We start from the raw sequence: 17,192 nt of genomic DNA on the forward strand, positions 1-17,192 counted from the left end.
CAACCAAGCACTGGGGCCCAACTCTGACAGTTCCAATGAAATCTGCCAGCTGGGAAGGCAAGGCCCAGATCTGTTTGTGCATCCCTGGAACTGGTAAGAGGATGTTCTAATCCCCTGGGAACCACAGACAGGCACTGGCTGGCTGGGAGGAACAGCTCCAGCAGTGGGTGCTGTCAGCAGAGACACCAGCTGGGATTCTGGGGGGAAGTCAGTTTAATTTTTTTGCACTTAAAGCAAGAATTCATTAGTTACAGCATTTCCTCTCTGAGTCTGGGGCTTAATTCATGGGGAGAAACTAAATTTTTGGCAATGACAGACTAATTCCTTTACTAGTTAAAAGGTTGGGTTGGTTTCTCTCTTCAGTGTCTCAGCTGAGGCTCTGGGGGAAGGCTCCAGGTCAGAGAAGGCTCCGGGGAGGAGGAGAACAGGGAATGGACGGGACTGGGGCACCCCAGGCACAGCAGTTTAACACACCAGCTCAAGAGCAGGTGGCCTTTTCTTTTGTAAATACACTAAAACCCACCTGTACAAAGCAGAATTCTACAAAGACAAAGCACTGGACAGAGGCAGATCATCTTATGCCCAGTAGAAATGTGAACTGTATCTCCAGCTCTCAGAGAAAGTGCCATCGTGGAGGGCTTGAACTGTCCACAGGGGCACCAGGGAAGTGTGTCCAGCACCACATGGAGGAGCTCGTGGTTCAAATCACAGAGGGACTTCACTCTCCCTTCATGTTGCCTTCATTTCCAGGACACGAAGAACAAAAAGAACTTGATTGTGACTTGTGTTTCAAAAGATTTCTAGACGTAAATTGGAGTTCATTTGGCAGCTCTTTTGTCACTCCTGGTGTAAAGTCAAGGGGACAGGGTGGCACAGGGCTGAACTGACTGTCAGTGCTGCATGCAGCTGGCACAGGCAGTCATTAGATGCTGGCATTTATTGCACATCTGGGGACATAACAGAATTCATCTAGAAATGAAACAAGGTGCCATCACCATTGGCAATGAGTGTGCACGAGAGCACATTGTAAAAAGCCTCTTTATAGAAATTACCTTATTGCAATTACACAGGGAGAGAAAAAGGGTTCTCAAGTTACAGTGTACAAATAAAGCACATTGTTCCAATGCTGGACTTAAGAAAACCCCCAAGTGCCTTGGGACTGAATGCTCTCCAGTTTCAAAGAGATTGGTTAAGTGTCTTCCACTTCTCTATGCTGAGAGATCTGAGAGAACTAGCTTGTCTGACTTGTCTCCAGTTTCAGGAGGAGATAAGACTTCATCTGTATCATAGTCTTCTTCACATGATCTGCAAAGACAAAAGGTGTGTCTTTAAAAGCTGTGTTTTGGAAGTCAGGTAAGTTATTTCAGGGCTAACAGACAGGAGCATGCAAGAGGTGAAGCTCGAGGGGGGTGTTCCTAAGGCACTGAGAACAGTGTGGGCAGCCCCTCTGAGAGCTGCCAGGGCTCTGTGCTTCCATCCATCCTCCTTTGGAACTTCCAGAACCAATTTTCACTGGTGCTCAGCAGGAGAAAATTTGAATCCAGTTTCAGTAACAATTGTCAGTAGCTCCCAGAGCCTTAACAGTTCAGTGCAGAAATAAAGTCAGGCCCAGAAACACCTGGTGTGCAGAGCATCTTCTGGCTCAGGTGTGTTCTGACAGCACAGCACAACTGTGGCCACGCTGGGTGTCCCTCTCTCACTCAGGCTGAGGTTTGATATCCAGGACTGAGGAGATTTGCCATGAATTCCCAGCTCAGGCTCTTGGGTCCTGTGTCCTGCACACAGGGCACCACTCCAGGGCTCTCTGGGGCTCTCAGCCCATTCCCATCCCTGAGAAAGGATGTTTCTGGATGCTTCAGTCTCAGCACACTCCAGGTTACTTTCTCAGCGCTCCCCAGAAAACAAAATTCTTCCTTTTGTTGTGAAAGCAACACTGCTCCTGAAGGAATTGCTGGAGCAGGTGTTCAATGGCCAGCACAGGAACAGCTCCAGTGCAGCTCTGGGCTGCTAAAGATGAACTCCTTTAATACCCCAGCATGGATATGCCAAGAAGGAATTTTCTACCACTTCCTGTGGTGTTCCTGCCTTCACTAACCCAACCCTGGAGCCTGTCAGTGTGTCCTGCTGGGGGAGGATGCTATGCTGAAGGTGGATGGTCCCTGTGTGGTGAGGGGACACAGCAGAGAGACCTTCCCGGACAACATTGTCATCCACTCTTCCCAAAGGGAAGCACCTGCTCAGTAATTCTGCCACCTTCTGGATTCTTGCATAAGTGGGAGAAGGGAAACAATGCTCTGGGTCCTACACCAGTGACTGTTCTGACCATGCAAGCCAGGTTGCCAGAAAATATGCAATTTGCCCACTCTTTGCTTCACTGGTCCCTGTGGGCAGGCCCTGCTTCCCCCACCCAGGAATGGACTGGGAATGTTTGGAGGTGCCTCAGCTTCTCTAATCACTCCTTGGTTTATGATGCAGCTGAGGAAAACTTTGTACTTCCATGTGAATATTGTTGTTCCTTTTGCACCTCCTTTTCCTTCAGCTTTACCAACTTCTGGTAGCTTTGTTCCTCCTTCTCCTGCACGTGGAACGTGACCTCTTCCACAGATTCACACATTCACCAGCACCTGGAGCTCCATTATAAATTGTTTTCCATGTGCTTTTTGCTCCTGGACTAAACCTTCTCATGTCTGCTTCAAAAGGGGCTTCCCATTGCTTTTTCCCAGGTGAGTTCCTTTTCCACAGCACTGTTTTGCTCCTTAAGGCTCAACAGTGCCTGCCTTTCCCATCTTGGAACAAATGCCTTCCACCTTTATGGCCAAGAGGCATCCGTGGGATGCTTTTTCACAGGATCAGCACTAAAGACAGTCACCTCCCATCCTTCCAGGCCAGTTTCAGAACTCCACAGTCCCATAAAAACAAATATGGGCTCGTGCAGTTAAACACCCATTCCTCAAGATTCAGCTCTAGCTTGTTCAGAGGAGGCAAATTACCCCAGGGAATTCTTTGTCCTTCCTTCTGGCAAACACACCTTTTGGCTTTGGGTGGTTCAGGGATGTCCTTCATCCCTCTGGGTGGTTCAGGGATGTCCTTCATCCCCCTTTCCTGCCTCAACTCTGCCGGGTTCAGGGAAATGAGCAGCTGAGCCATCAGGTAACTTGAGGGAGACAGGGAGAATGGGCTGGGCTGCCTAAACCAGCACCATCTGATCCTGTGCCTCTGTCCCCCTCTCCACTCTGGGATGCTCTGCCTTTTGCCCTGGCTCCTTGTTGCTCAGAGGAAGGGGATGTTTTCCTGCCAGCAGCTGATATTTCCCACCCTATGGAGAAAGATCTCTTTCCATGAGGGCAGCTGTGGTTTCCATGTCCATCAGCTGGCTGAGGCTGGTCTCTGTTACAGTGAACAAAGCCATGGCCACTGCTCCCCAGCCTGGCTAATCACACGTGGGATCCCACAATGTGGGACACAATCACTAAATCATCTGCAGGTGCTGAATGATGGTTGTTTTCAAATGTATTAATAAGACAAAGACCAGATTTCATGTTCTGCCAGCAAACTTAGCCAAAAATCTTCCATTCTCTCAGAGAGCTCATGAATTGTCTTGGTTTTGTCCCCGCTCCCTGTTTCTGTCACCCTCAAAGGACAGCACCAATAATGGATGTGTGAAAACTCAATGGCTGTTTCTGGCAAATTTGTCTGGGCATCCAGCTCTTTGTTTTTCCTCTCCCCTTCCTTTTTCCCTGCGTGGTCTGTTGCTATGCTCCACAAATGAGATCTAATCCTGCTGCCATGACTACAGAGCTTTTCAGGGGCTCTTAAAAGCAAGCAGCAAGGTTCTGCCATGCTCTTTACAGGAAGACACAGAGCTGCCTCAGACAAACTCCACACATCTGACATCACCTGCCGCTTTGGCTCTGAGGAGTTTGGGGAGTCGTGGTCCTGCACAGCTTTAATGGCAGTTTAATGGCAGCCTCCTGTTCCCTCTCTGTGCTGAGGACACAGGTGTTGCAGAGCAGCTGCAGGGAATGCAGCAATTCCACGTCCATCCTGTCCTCCCTCATCTGCCATTGGGAAGGCCACAGAGAGGCAGCTCAGAGGGGATGAGGGAACAGCCCATTGCTGTTTGGATGCACATCACAGGCTGGGAGGGAAACAGCTCTCAATGGCTCTGCAAATCACTGTGGCTAATTAGTAGGTGCTACTGTTATCCCAAGCAATTCCCAGGGTGGGAAGTTTTGACAATGATGCAATCTTCTCAGTGCTCTCACGGCTCTACAAGTGCTGTTCAATGGATGCTGAATCGTGCAAGATTAACATGGGGGAAGCACTCCTTGCATGTTTGTTATATAAACCTGGAGACTTCCAGAGAAATATTCTCAAGATACCAACCCAGACACAAACCGAAAAGGTGATTATACTGAATCTCCATGTATCTGCAGGAAGCCCTTGCACACAGAGAGATTCTGGAGCAACTGCTCTGCCTAAATTCACTGACTAAAGATAGCTGGTGTGTCTGTCCAGAATTTTACAGAAGGCAGAAAACTGAGTGTAGGTATTGCAGAAAACAAATGTATTAGAGAAAAAGTCTCAACAAACTCAGTCCATGAATGAAAACATTGAAATACAGCTTATGGAGAGCACGGACTAACAGGCATAAAGTTTGGCAGAAAGTAAAATTATTTGACCAAAGAAAGTCTCTGGGAGGTGTAATAAATGTAACAGAGCTCCAGCTTCTCATCTGTGACAGTGTGACATGGTCAACACATGGCCAAGACCAGCAAAAGTCATTGGAGAGATTTTTTTGTACGGTTGCCAAAAGAAAAAGGCTTTGTCCTTTCTCCCAGCTCTCTTCTTGGGTGTGCGGAGCTGATTCAAATCCACTTTTAAGTCCACTAATCCATTCCCTCTGCTGAAAGTGGCACCCACACGCTCCTCCCAGCCCCCAGCTGGGGGTGCAGTGTCCCTGGGCAGTGCCAGGCCGTGCTCACCCCTCCTGCAGCGGCTCGTTCCCGGACTCCTCGGCCACCAGGATCTCGTACTCCTCGGCCGCGTACCTGTCCCAGTCCGAGGGCTCGGGGCCGTCACTGTCCACGTCCTGCAGAGATCACACAGCCAGGGACTGTCACAGCCAGGGACTGTCACACCTCCCTGCAGCTCTTACACACAGGCACAGCAGCAATTCCAGCAACAGAAAGCAACTGGATAGAAACAGCCACTTGAAAATGGCCTTAACTGAGAGACCCGCAATTCCCTCGAGTATTTGAACATCAGCACATAAAGAACTATGAAAAAATACATCTTGCAGTCTGTAAGTTCTATAAGACCTGAGCTGCCAACAAACTGCATCTGCTTCATCTCAGCAGGGCATGCCCCGTGTCTGTGCACTTTGGAAGTGGCTGAAGAATCTGGGGGGTAAAATCTTCTCATTAAATGTTAATTGTAACTGAACTTTAGAGGGACTCCTCACTGTTTGCTAAGTTTGGGCAAGTTTGAGAGAAGATTACAGGATAACATCCCTATAAACATTTGGCCCTCTGCCAATTACTGTAAGATGGGGCTAATAAGTTATCCCCCAGCACTACTCAACTGCTCTTACGATGATCCAGTTTAAACAAACAAACAAACAAACAGGGTGGTTCTGGCTTGGGATATATTTGAGTCTTGAATCATGGAACCACAAAGTTTCTCTTGGAGATTATGCGGGAACAGCTGTGAGGGAACCAGAGTTGGTTTTGGCATCCCCTCCACTGTACTTTGAGCAGATAAGAGGCTTCTGGGAGATACTCAATAAGCTGCAGTCACATCTGGCTTCCCTGGCTGTGCAGGGGGAGCCACAAGTGAGGGCCTTCACACCAACAGCTGACAAAACTCAAGTCTTTGAACATCCCACAGTTTGTGGGGAGAAGCAGCTGCCAAATCCCAAAGCTATACTCTCCTCCTGTATTTTCTTTGCTTGGGAAGAGAGGATGATGAAGGACAGAGCAGCCAGGCTGAGAAGCAGGCAAAATCTGCAACATCCAAACCTTCCCTGTGGGCTGAGCCCCCTCCCAGCCTCTGACTCAGGGCAGCTCAGCAGGCTCTGGGTGTTCTCCCTTCACCCTCACACTACACTGCCAGTGCTGGTGTCACAGGGATGGCAACACATCATGGAACAGCAGCAGAACTCATGTGGGAAGGGACCCAGGAGGGCTCCAGTCCCAGCTCTGCTCAAACCAGGATTTGCTGTGAGGACAGATCAGGGGGCTCAAGGCTTTGTCCATCACATCTTGAAAACCTCCAAGAACAGAAGCTGCACAATCTCTCTGGGCAACCTGTTCCAGTGTTTGACTGGTCTACTTGTGAAACAATTGTTCTTATATTCAGATGGATTTCCCCTACATCCAGCAGCACTGCAAGGATGGGTTTGAGAAAGCTTGTATTTAGGAATAGAGGTGATTTATACCTTTTGCACTGCAAAGGGATCCCTCTGTTCATTGTCCAGGTATTTCTCTAAATTGAAGAAGGTGTTGAAGAACACATGAGCCATTCTGCACCTCTTCAGGTCTCGCAGGGTTACTCTTCCTACAGAAAAAGAACTCACATGATTGTGCTTCTGAGTTCTTACTTAGTGGGAGACTGGACCTTGTCAGTCTCAGTTTTAACTTTAACATCAGCAGGCTTCAGCATTACAAAATTTCTTCCCAACTCAGCCAAGGATTTTAACATTATTCAATAAATGGGTGTGTTTATTAGGCTTAAATCTCACATACATATGGAGGTCTCTGACATTCATGTGAGATGTGAAAGAATGTGAATAGGGACGGTCCAGTTTCATAATTTAGACTGTCAGCACATCCCACAGCTGAAATACAAAAGACATGTTGCTCCAGTTCCAGCAAGTTAATTCACAGTGTCTCTTGTTTTAGTGTTTCAAGCCTCCTGCTGGCACAGCCAGCCCTGTGCAGTGACTGTGCAGTGACTGTGCAGTGACTCCAACACAGGGCTGTACCTACAGACTGGTCACACAGGGACATCACCTTCCCAACTCACCACTGAGCAGAGAGGAGGAAAACTCTGATCAAGCAGGACTTACCTTCCCTCTCTGGCTTAACGAGGTCCAGCATCTGGCACAGCAGGTCCTGGAAGGGCAGGGGCTCTATGCCCATCACCTCCATGCGCTCACACTGCTCCTCGTAGAAATACTCCAGCTCATACATGGACAGCACTCCATCCCCATCCAGGTCCATGCACCTGAACCAGTACTCAATGCTGGCAAAGGAACAGGGACAGGGAGAGCTCAGCACTGCACTACAAATCCTTACAGACTGCAGCAGTGCACATTCCCCTTCTCCCATCCCCTAAGGCTCCTCTGCCCAAAAGCTGGCACAAACCCAGGGATGAAAATATCCTTTGGGAATATTTTCCAACACCCAAAGCATGTTCTAGTGGTCTCCCAGGTGGTTTGTGGGCAGCACAGCCCTGCTCATGACCTGTTTCACCTGGCAGCTGTAACAGTGCTCACTGTGCTGAGCCCGAGGGGCTCACACAGGTCAGGGTGTCCCTGCCCAGCCCAGCAGCAAAAATTGGCCAAATCCAGCCAAGTCTGAACCCAGGGCACCGAGGGACCCTGGTGAGGGACAAGGCAGGCAGGGTGTGCTCTGCTTTGCTCTGCTCCTTCAGACAGAGGGCAGTGCTCCCAGGCAGCTCACCCTGCATGCCCCCACCTCTGGGTGCTCCAACCCTGCACTATGAATTCTTCTCATTCTTATGCAGAAGATTCCTTGTCCCAGTAATCACACACAGACCTGGATGAGCTCTGGACTGCAGTCTCCCCCTGGCTCAACAAACCAGGCCATGGGCAGGTTTTACAAAGGGACACAGTGAAGGTTCCCCACCAACCCTTCCTGCACGCTCGGTACACGTGTGAAGGGAACGTGCCTCACCTCTGCCAGCTCCTCAGGGGTTCCACCCCAGAGCCAGTGCTTCATGGGGAGCCAAAGGCACTGATGACTACCAAGACATTTAACATTACAAGAAGACTCTGCTTCTACACAATTTCTCTTCAAGAAAGGCAAATTATTTGATCAAGAGTTGACCATAAGTTGCTTTCCTCCTAATGGAACCCAAGCTGCCGTCTCTTGGAGAGAGTGGCAGGTCACAGAAGCTTCTGTATCTTCTGTGCTCATCTCAGTACTTTCACCAGACACAGAAATCAGTCAGACCTTGTAGCACTCCTTTTGTCCTCCTCCGAAATCAGGAGCCACACAAAATCCGCATAACTCATCCTGCCTTCCTTCTGAACCTCAGTGCCTCTGGAACACACAGCAGGAAAACAAAGTTAAAACCCACCAGGCTCCTAAATACTCACAGTGTCAGCAAACATATTTTTCAAAAGTCCCAAATCATCAGTGAGAGAAAATGGGGCATCACCACCCACTCAGCCTGTACCCCCTGCACCTCCAGCACCAGGCACAGCCTTTGCTGTCACTGCAGAGCTGAGGCTCATCTGCCACATCCCCTCCCACTGCAAGGGCTGGGCTCTTTCACCTTCCAGAGACTTTCCAGAAGTGCTCTCCAGCTATCCCTGTGCCATATAGCCCAGCTGTGTCCATCCATCCCATCCTACAGGATTTTGTAATTTGTTTTCTTAAGATACCCAGAAGTCTCTCTCCATTTTCAGGCAGCTCCAGCTGGAGCACCCTATTGGAAACCATTCTGATCAGTGGGGGTTTCTGAGAGTAACTTGCATGTCTAAGCAGCCTCACAGGAATTCCCTTCCCTTTCCATCCCAGTCCCCCTCACCTCACCACAGCGCCACTGAATATTCGCTCAATTATCCTGTTGGATAAAGCTGGAAACAAAGAAAACATAGAGAAAATGAAGCCACAGCTCACAGGAATAACTGCAATCAGTTGTTTATGCTGAATCTACACAAAGCCATTTCCCACTGCCAACAGAATGCTCTGCCTGTGCTGCCTGTCTGACCTCTCTCTGTTCAGCAGCGTTTTATAAAAACCAAGGATGATTCTCCCAGTGGGTCTGCCTCTGTATCCTCCCAAACACCACTGTCCCATGAAAATGGCAACTTTTATCTGGATCCTTGGACATGGGCAGTGTTACTTCTGCTCTGCTGCAGAAGGATTTGTCACATAAGCAACCCCACTGGTAGCAGGAGACTATTTCAGTGGGTACTGCAGTAGAAGTTCAGTTACCAAGCCAAAATAACACCAAATCCTACAAAACACTTCTCAGCAGAGCACAGGCTGTGGTAACACCCAAACCTCCTGTGCAACAAATCCTCCCCCCTACACTCCAGCCTCCCAGCAGGGACCAAGTGTCCCCTGTCACCTCTCCATCCTCCCCCTGCCCAGCCCTACCATCACCACCCCTGACCCTGGCACTGCCACACTCCCCCAGAGCCCCCATGGCCTTCCACAAACACCTGCACTTGGAACACGGGGGCTTCTCAGCCCTTTGTGCATTTGTATTCCATTAATTTATCCATGGTCCTTGAACCCTGGAAAAGCCACAGCACCTGCTCAGCTTGTGGAAAGGAGGTTCCACACTGAACTCAGGAGATGTTCTCCTGAAATTTCCCAAGCTTCACTGGACTCTGGAATTTCTCTCACTGCACTTCAGCCATCTTGGAAGTCCACATGGGTTTGTCCTTTTTGTCCCTACTTCCAAGTTCCTGCAAAACCCTCAGTAAATAATAAGCACGTTTCAGGGCATTATTTTAGCTTGTCCTTCTGGCAGTGGCCCACATGTGAACAGAAGCTCCATCTGAAGCTACTCATGCACAAAATCGTGTGTACTGCAGTTCTTTGTGTCTGAGCCCCTGCAGCTCACTCTCTAAATCAGCATTTACTTAAGAGATGGATGGTTCCACTTAAACTTTTTTTGAGGCATCAAATTGACCAAATCAAAGGCAGGCTTTACTCCTGGGTGAGAACACTGTACTTTCAGCAGTGCCCCTGGTCCCAGCACAGCCTGCAGGCACCATACCTTGGTCACTGTACCGAGCCAGGTCCTTCTGGCTGATGTAAAGGTCATGGTCAGTGTCCAGCTCCCAGAATTTACAGTAAATCACATAGAAGTGCTCATAGGAGAAATAGTCTGTGATCTGATTTATGTCATCCTCTTCTTCCAAGAGAGCAAGGGTCTGAAAGAGCACAAACCAAGTGGGAAGTTAAGCCCAGGGAAGAGGCAGCTCTGCAGCTGAAGTGCTGCAGGCTGGAGGAAGCTGGGTGAGCACAGTTCTGAGAGCCAACCTCCACACAGCCTTTCTGCCCAAGAGATTCTCACTGTTTTAGCCAAGTCCTTCACCCTCCAGCCTGAAGACCTTCTGGCTCTTTAGGCTGGGCTGGACACGAGCAGCCTTAGACAGTTTTAAGCTGGTCCTCTTTTGGATTAAACATGCAGAGGACAGAGATCCAAATGCTGCCATAAGGGCACAGCAGGGACTGGAACAAGACCTCAACTCCATCTGTTCTCCTGGGGGATCAACTCCTGGGGTGAGGACCAGCTGTCAGAGGGCTGGGAGGCAGGAGATGGGCTGTCCTGCCCCTGGCACTGCAGCAGCTCCTCCTGGCTGCCTGGGAGCCACTTCACAGGGTGCCCTGCTGTCCTTCCTGCCTGGCCAGACCATGGAGGCTGCTCCACGCAGCTCCAGACCCGGTGCTGGTCCCCCCTGACCTTCTCCCAGCGCCCCTTGGCCCCTGCAGCCCCTGCTGCTCTCAGCTCAGCTCTGACCCAGCTCCTCCAGCAGCCCCAGTGCTCTCCCAGCACGGAGCACTCGGCCTGTCCTGCCCCAGGCCCAGCTCCCTCTCCACAGCCCCAGGAACATGGACAGTGCATCCTGGATCTCCTTCACACAGAAACCAACGTACTTGCAAGAAGTTGCTTTTCCTCAGCTCTGTCAGAGTGATCTTCCCAGACCAGGAGCGGTTCACAGTGTAGAATATTCTCTGTATAACCTGCAACACACGAACAGAGCTCTTGAAATCAACTTCTGAAACACCTCAGTCTGGGAATTTAAACACTAACTTTGTTTATTCACTCAGCCTAAGGACACTTCTTTTTGCAAACTGCTTGGTGATCTTTTTTGTCGGTACTACTGTTCCTAATTCACTACACAGCCTAAAAGTAACATTTGCTTTTGAAACAGTATTGCCCATTTCCACTCTGCAAACACTTTCACTGCTCTTAATTCACCTCTTCGGGCATGCAGATGAATTATTTACAGCAGGAACATGTTCAGAGTGCTGATGGATCACTTTCAAACCGAGCTCAGCAGGTTTTAGGGGCTGCAGTTTGCACGGATCTCAAATGAAACAGGGTTCTAGGTTCTAGGAAAAGAAAATGTCAGGACTTCTGATTCCTGCAGAGGAAGCAGGAGTGTAAATGAAAGGCACAGCTGATGTCTGAGCTATTGTGCCTGGAACAATGCCTCATGTTCCAGGGGCTCCCTGAAAGTGAGCAACAGGGATTATCTGTCTGCATTTACCCAGGGGAGCTGTGAACCTCATTTGTCTCCTTTCCTGATCTCCCTCTGGTGAAAGGGAGTGAAAACCACGGGGGATGCACAGAGCCCTGAGGGACCAAAGGAAACAGCTCAGGGTGTGAGACTGAGCACACTCCCAAGCACCTCAAAAAGCTGAGCCCTTCCTAATCTGCTCCTTGTCACCTTGACAAGGATCATCACAAAGTAGGGAAGCACAGGCAAGGATAAACCTACAGGGCAAACAACAACAAATAAGCATCCCAGCATGAGAAATGAGAAATAGAACTAACACGGCTCAGCACTGAAATCTAGGGAAGATAATTCTTGTTGACCAAACCCAATACAAACCTTTGATGTCTCTGAAATGTTGACACATTATCCTAAAATTTTGGCAAACTTCAGTGCATCCTATTCCAACACAAAAATTAACTTTACACAACAATATGGACATTACAGGGATTAATCCAGCTAACAAATGAAAGGGGTTGGGGTTTGTCTCTTAGCTAGAACTAGTTTCAAGTGGGCAGCCACCACTGAAGGGCTGTGCTTGGGCTCAGTCACACAAGTGCTGCTCCTTAGCCCAGAACAGACCTGGAACCAAGTATGACATTGCTCTGCACAGCCTGCTTCGGGATACACAGATCAGTGAGACAGTAAATGCTGATGGCACACAATTTTGAGAGCAACAAGAACGATTCAAGGATTGAAAATGTATCCTGAAGAGAGAGAATGAACAGACTCAGCTGAACATGACACCTACTGGTAACCCTGCAGGCTCTTCATCACTCCAGGCCTCGAGGGTGGATGTCCTTCTAAAGTTGGGTGTCAGATCAATTAAAACCAAACAGAGAACAGATCTATCCCAACTGCAGCAACCACTGAGCACTGTTCTCTGCCCTGTGTTAGAGGTCACAGTAGGTAATCACAATGATCCTTTCTGGTCTTAAGCGCAGTGAAAAAGCTCTGTGTTTGTTCCTTTAACGCCTCTGGCAGCCACTGCCATTCTGGAGTCTATTTTTGGACTTTGTTTGGCTTTTGCTTCCCAATTGCACAAGAGCTCAGAGACTGGAGTGGGTCTCACCTCGTCCATAACCCGTTATCACACCTGACAACTCTGTGCTGGCTCTTAAAGACACAGGGTGTTCACACCATTCCAGGGACTCAAATCCAGCAACCCCACCCCACACCAGGAATTCTTCTCTGCCTGCAGGGTAATAAAGGACAACAAACTATTCCCCTTTGAGACACATAAGAAACTGTTCATCTATCAGACCACATTGACAAGGATGTTCCATCTACTCCCTCCTCACCTGGCTGTAAAAATAAGGCACTCACAGGTAAAATGGGATCCATTTTCATCTCTTTTACCATGTCCAGTCACTCAGGGCAGGCTATATTATTCAAATAATGGTCCAGTTGCAATGGATAGTAGTACACAGTATACATATCAGAATAAAAATCTCAATAATTCTGTCTTTTTTTTCCAAGTTGGGAAAACCAAGCTGCCAAAAAAAAAAAAAAAAAGCATTTGGGAAACACCCCAGACCATAACCACCCAGCCTGACATGATTTGCAGTATTTAAGACTCACTTGTCACTTTTGTCTTACTGAAAGCCATAACTGGCTTTGTTTTTCCCAACATGGAAAATTGTTTATTCTGAATTCAGAACATAATCATAGACTCCTGGAATATCTTGAGTGGGAAGGGACCACCAGGATCATCAAGTCCAACTCCTGATAAGCCTTTGCAAGGAGGAGCCCCTTTCTATTTGCCCATTATCCTCATGTAATCGGTCTCCAGGACCCAAACCACTGACAGATGAGTTCCAGTCCTTTCCCCAGCCTTCCCACAGAAGAACACAAGCAATACCACTTCTGGAAAACTCCACAAAGCTTTATTACCCCCTCCATCCTCCCCTTACACATTCCCATTGGTCCCACTGCACAAGCTGAAGGACTTTTCCACAAGCACTGTGTTTTAGGCTGCTTTAAGCTGACAGCTGTCCAACATGCAGTGCTAACTCTGAGCCTGGGCTCAATGTTCTGGTAGAAGTCACACTTTAAAGCTTTACAACAAATGCCACATGTTATTCTGCACCATCTTCACCAGCCTCAGGAGTCGGTCTCTGTGGAAACAAACACAACTAATTTAGTAACACAATGGCTCACAGATATGACACAGATAAAATTCCAGCCTGGGGCATCCAAAAGGCACCTTTGCAAGGTGCTGAGGTGGCAGTGAGAATTGAAAGGTGCATACACATCTTACCCATTCTGACTGTGAGCTCGCTCTCCAGGTGATTGCAACCAAGTGATGCTGTATCCAGCCATGAACACAAAGCCATGTCTCCTTACAGGCCTCACCTGTAACAAAAATAAACTGTAATTCTTGCACTGACAGCAAACACAGCATTCTGTCACTGTAGGTAAGTATAAGGCACTCTACCTTGAAGCAATCAAAATGATCCAAGTAGTCTCAAAATCCAAGGGCAAAGCTGTCTCCTTCATTACCTCCTGGTGGAAATACTGGATTTTGTAACATTAAAGAGAGAAGTGCCAGACTGTCTGTGAAAGGAGAGGTGAGAAATATGAACTCCCACTGCTGCAGAGGGCCAAGTGCTGCCACTGCAGGAGGGCACAGCCTGCCCTGCCTCTCCTGACCCTGCTCCAGCCAGGGAGTGCCAACAGCCAGGCCCAGACACCCCGGGCACGAGGAGGCTGAAGGACAGCTCGCCTTGGTCAGGTTTGCTGCTGCACAGCCCGGGCCTCAGCCACAAGCACCACCTGCCCTGGCTGCACTTCTGTCCCAGGAGTGCAAACACGAGTGCTAAAGGCTCTGACTGCAGCAGGAGAGCACTGTGGGGACACAAGCAGGATCAGGGAGCACAGAGGAGCTCCAGGTACTCATGGGGGTCTGGTTCTGTGACTGCTTTATGGTGGGGACAGAGGTGGTACCCAGGCACCAGAGAAGTTGTGCAGAAGGAGAGAGGAAGAAAAAATGGTGCCCTTCAGTAGGAGCCTGCACTTCAGTTTTCTTGAAGTGGAACCTCAGCTTCACACAGCTGGTCTCTCAGACCACAACCCATGAGGTCCAGAAAGTGCAGTGAGGGTGATCATGTGGCAGATTACCCTACAAAGACATTTGTTTCTTGCCTGAAAAATACAGAAACAGTGTGTGACTTAAGAGGAACCCTTGAAGGCAGAGCACAGAGCTGCCTTTGTCAGCCCCCAACAGGCAGCACCAGGACAATCACACGTGGCATCCCGAGCTGTTGATACCGCAGTCAGAAACCAACACCAGTGTGACCTCAAACCTTTCACCCCTCTGTGCACCTTGAACACCAAATACCAGAGTACATGTGCCACAGGCACTTTGCACACTCACCCACTCCTGTGGCTCCATAATTCCCTGGCCACTGCTCTGCCTGTGCTGGACAGTCACTGTGCTTTGTGTACCCTGCTCCATGGGGAGCATGTTCATTACACACTGGTGTTCACCCTCATGTTCAAGTGCATCTAAAACATTCAGAATTGGTTCCCTTTACACACTTCCATAAAACATTAGTGTGACAGTTCAGGGTTTGCCCAGGGAAAGTGTCTTTCTGCCATCTGTTCCTGACAGGAAAGGCCCAAGCCTGTGTGTGCCAGTGACCTCCCAGCTGCCTGTGTGGTGCAGCTGGTCCCAGGCAGGCCCTGGCAAACAAACAGGAGAAACCTTCAGCCCTGAGCCCTGCTGGGCTGCAGCTCCCACCAGGTCTGTCATTCTCTGAATTTGTTACTGCTCCACACATAAAACATCCTCACATTTATACCTTTCCTCCAGATTCATGCCTGACATGAGACAAGCTCAAAAAGAGTCCAAACTTACTCAGCTTAAGTGCTGACTGCAGCCTTGGAACAAAGCTAAGAACAAACCCCAGCCACAAGAGCTGGGAGGCACAGAAAGCCCAGGCAGGCCTTCTGGCAAGAGGAGAGCTGGATAGCAGATCCCTGTGTGCAGTGGATGCTTTGTGGCAGGAACAATCCCAGGTTCTCCATGCCCAAGTGACAGAAACCTTTCTACAGGCAGCCTTCCATGTCTCAGCAGCCCAGCACAACTCAGGGTGACTTAGCAACTCTCAGAGACCAAAGAACCTCTTTTCTCTTCATCAGGACAAAAAAGATGTTTTTATAGATTTGCTTAAGACCAGAAAGAATCATTATTAACCTTTTCAATAACCCCTTGTACACACACAGGCAGGTTGGTTCTTCCTCCAGAAGCAGTTCCTAAAATACCTCGTTGCCAGATGTATTAAAAATGCCTATTTTTTTAAATAACTGAAGGGTTTGCTGATAGGAACAGTGAGAGGTCCCAAAGGGGGGGTTGGCACAGGGATCCCAGGGGATCCAAGCAGGCAGCCTACCGTGGTGATGTACCGGGAATGGAACTCCGGGGCATCCTTCAGGAACGTCAGGCCAGGGTGAGTTTCCACCACATCCTGCAAGATAGAAGGAAGCCAAATGAAACAGGTTTTCTTCTCCTTATAATGTTGAGAAGTTACTGGGTTTTACAAACCAGTACTTTTGCTTACTCTTGAAACTGTATTTGCAGCATTAAAAATGAAAGTGAAACGACATTTTTTAATCTATAAGTGAACCTTCTAAAATTACAAGTATAATACATTTTCTGAGCAATACGCACCTGTTGGGCCATTTTGATTTACTTAAGGACAGAAAAACAAAGGAAGAGAGTTAGTGAGTAGATGAAAACTCATTTTCATTGATGAGACAAAAATTAGTTAGTTGACCATGCAACTATCTCCTCTCCAAGACCTCTTTTTATCTCCATTCATTGAAGACACTAACATTTGTTAGAGCTAGGTCTCAGAAATGCACATTCCTTGAGAAAATCACATTTTATGTCCTTCACAACAATGAAAGCTCTGTGAGCCTCAGAATGCTCACAGATAGCAGTGCTTTTCCAAAATTTACTTGAAGTACCTGTGGAGATGCCTCTTTCTCAAGGCAAGTGAACCACTGGCCCACGGTGCCAAATCTGCCCGAGCAGATACTGGAGAAACTGCTCAGATCCTGACTGGATCAGTTCAGGTCCTGCATGAACCAATGTCTGTGTAATCCCCACGTGTGTGACTCCTCTGCCCCATAAGAGTGTTGCAGGTTTTGCTCTGCCTGTTCCCTGCCACGGTGCCCTCAGGGGTGTGACGTGACCAGATTTTGGGCAGTGTAACACCACGGCTGATGGGATGGGGTAAGATGGTGTAACTGTGCTTGTCTGACTGACAAACAGGACTGGACACGCCTTGGATTGCAGCAGGAGCTGAGAGGCAGAGCTGCAACCAGCCAGGAAAGGCAGCGTGTGCCCAGTGGGGAAAAGATGAAGAAGAACGTGACAAAATTTACCCACCACACCCCCGGTTTTGTCTGAGAGACAGAAACATCCAATGCAGACACACAACCTTTCCCCAAAGCAGCATCTCCACAGAGATTTTGCCTCGAGGGCAATATGGTGGGAGAAATGCAGGGATATGTGGAAAAGACTGGAAAAAGTAGCAACAGATGATCAGAGCAGCGGTGGGACCTGATTTATAGAGAAACTATAAAGAAGCCCTAAAGCTACCCAGAGCCTGCCTAAATGGCCACAAATAATTAAAAAATGATACTGTTAAAAATGTCACGTGAATGAAAAGAAAAAAAAAGAAATTAAATCAGGATG

At 48.6% G+C, this 17,192-nt stretch overlaps 1 protein-coding gene across 3 annotated transcripts in view; it reads right to left on the reverse strand.

The window, feature by feature from the left end:
• Positions 1-198: 198 nt before the first annotated feature.
• The window catches only part of PPP2R3A (protein phosphatase 2 regulatory subunit B''alpha), a 52,480-nt gene continuing 35,486 nt past the window's right edge, over positions 199-17,192 (reverse strand). For all 3 annotated transcript variants that reach the window (XM_027703928.1, XM_027703929.1, XM_027703930.1), the window contains 9 exons: positions 15,883-15,957; positions 10,866-10,952; positions 9,982-10,138; positions 8,779-8,827; positions 8,199-8,288; positions 7,070-7,245; positions 6,440-6,558; positions 4,986-5,092; positions 199-1,305 (listed from right to left, as the gene is read on the reverse strand). In XM_027703928.1, coding sequence (XP_027559729.1) covers positions 1,209-1,305; positions 4,986-5,092; positions 6,440-6,558; positions 7,070-7,245; positions 8,199-8,288; positions 8,779-8,827; positions 9,982-10,138; positions 10,866-10,952; positions 15,883-15,957 — 957 coding nt within the window. In that variant the 3' untranslated portion in view covers positions 199-1,208. The remainder of the gene's footprint in view (positions 1,306-4,985; positions 5,093-6,439; positions 6,559-7,069; positions 7,246-8,198; positions 8,289-8,778; positions 8,828-9,981; positions 10,139-10,865; positions 10,953-15,882; positions 15,958-17,192) is intronic.

Source organism: Neopelma chrysocephalum, unplaced genomic scaffold (genome assembly GCF_003984885.1).
Source record: "Neopelma chrysocephalum unplaced genomic scaffold, ASM398488v2 Primary Assembly neopelma1_252, whole genome shotgun sequence".
NCBI classification, from domain to species: Eukaryota; Metazoa; Chordata; class Aves; order Passeriformes; family Pipridae; genus Neopelma; species Neopelma chrysocephalum.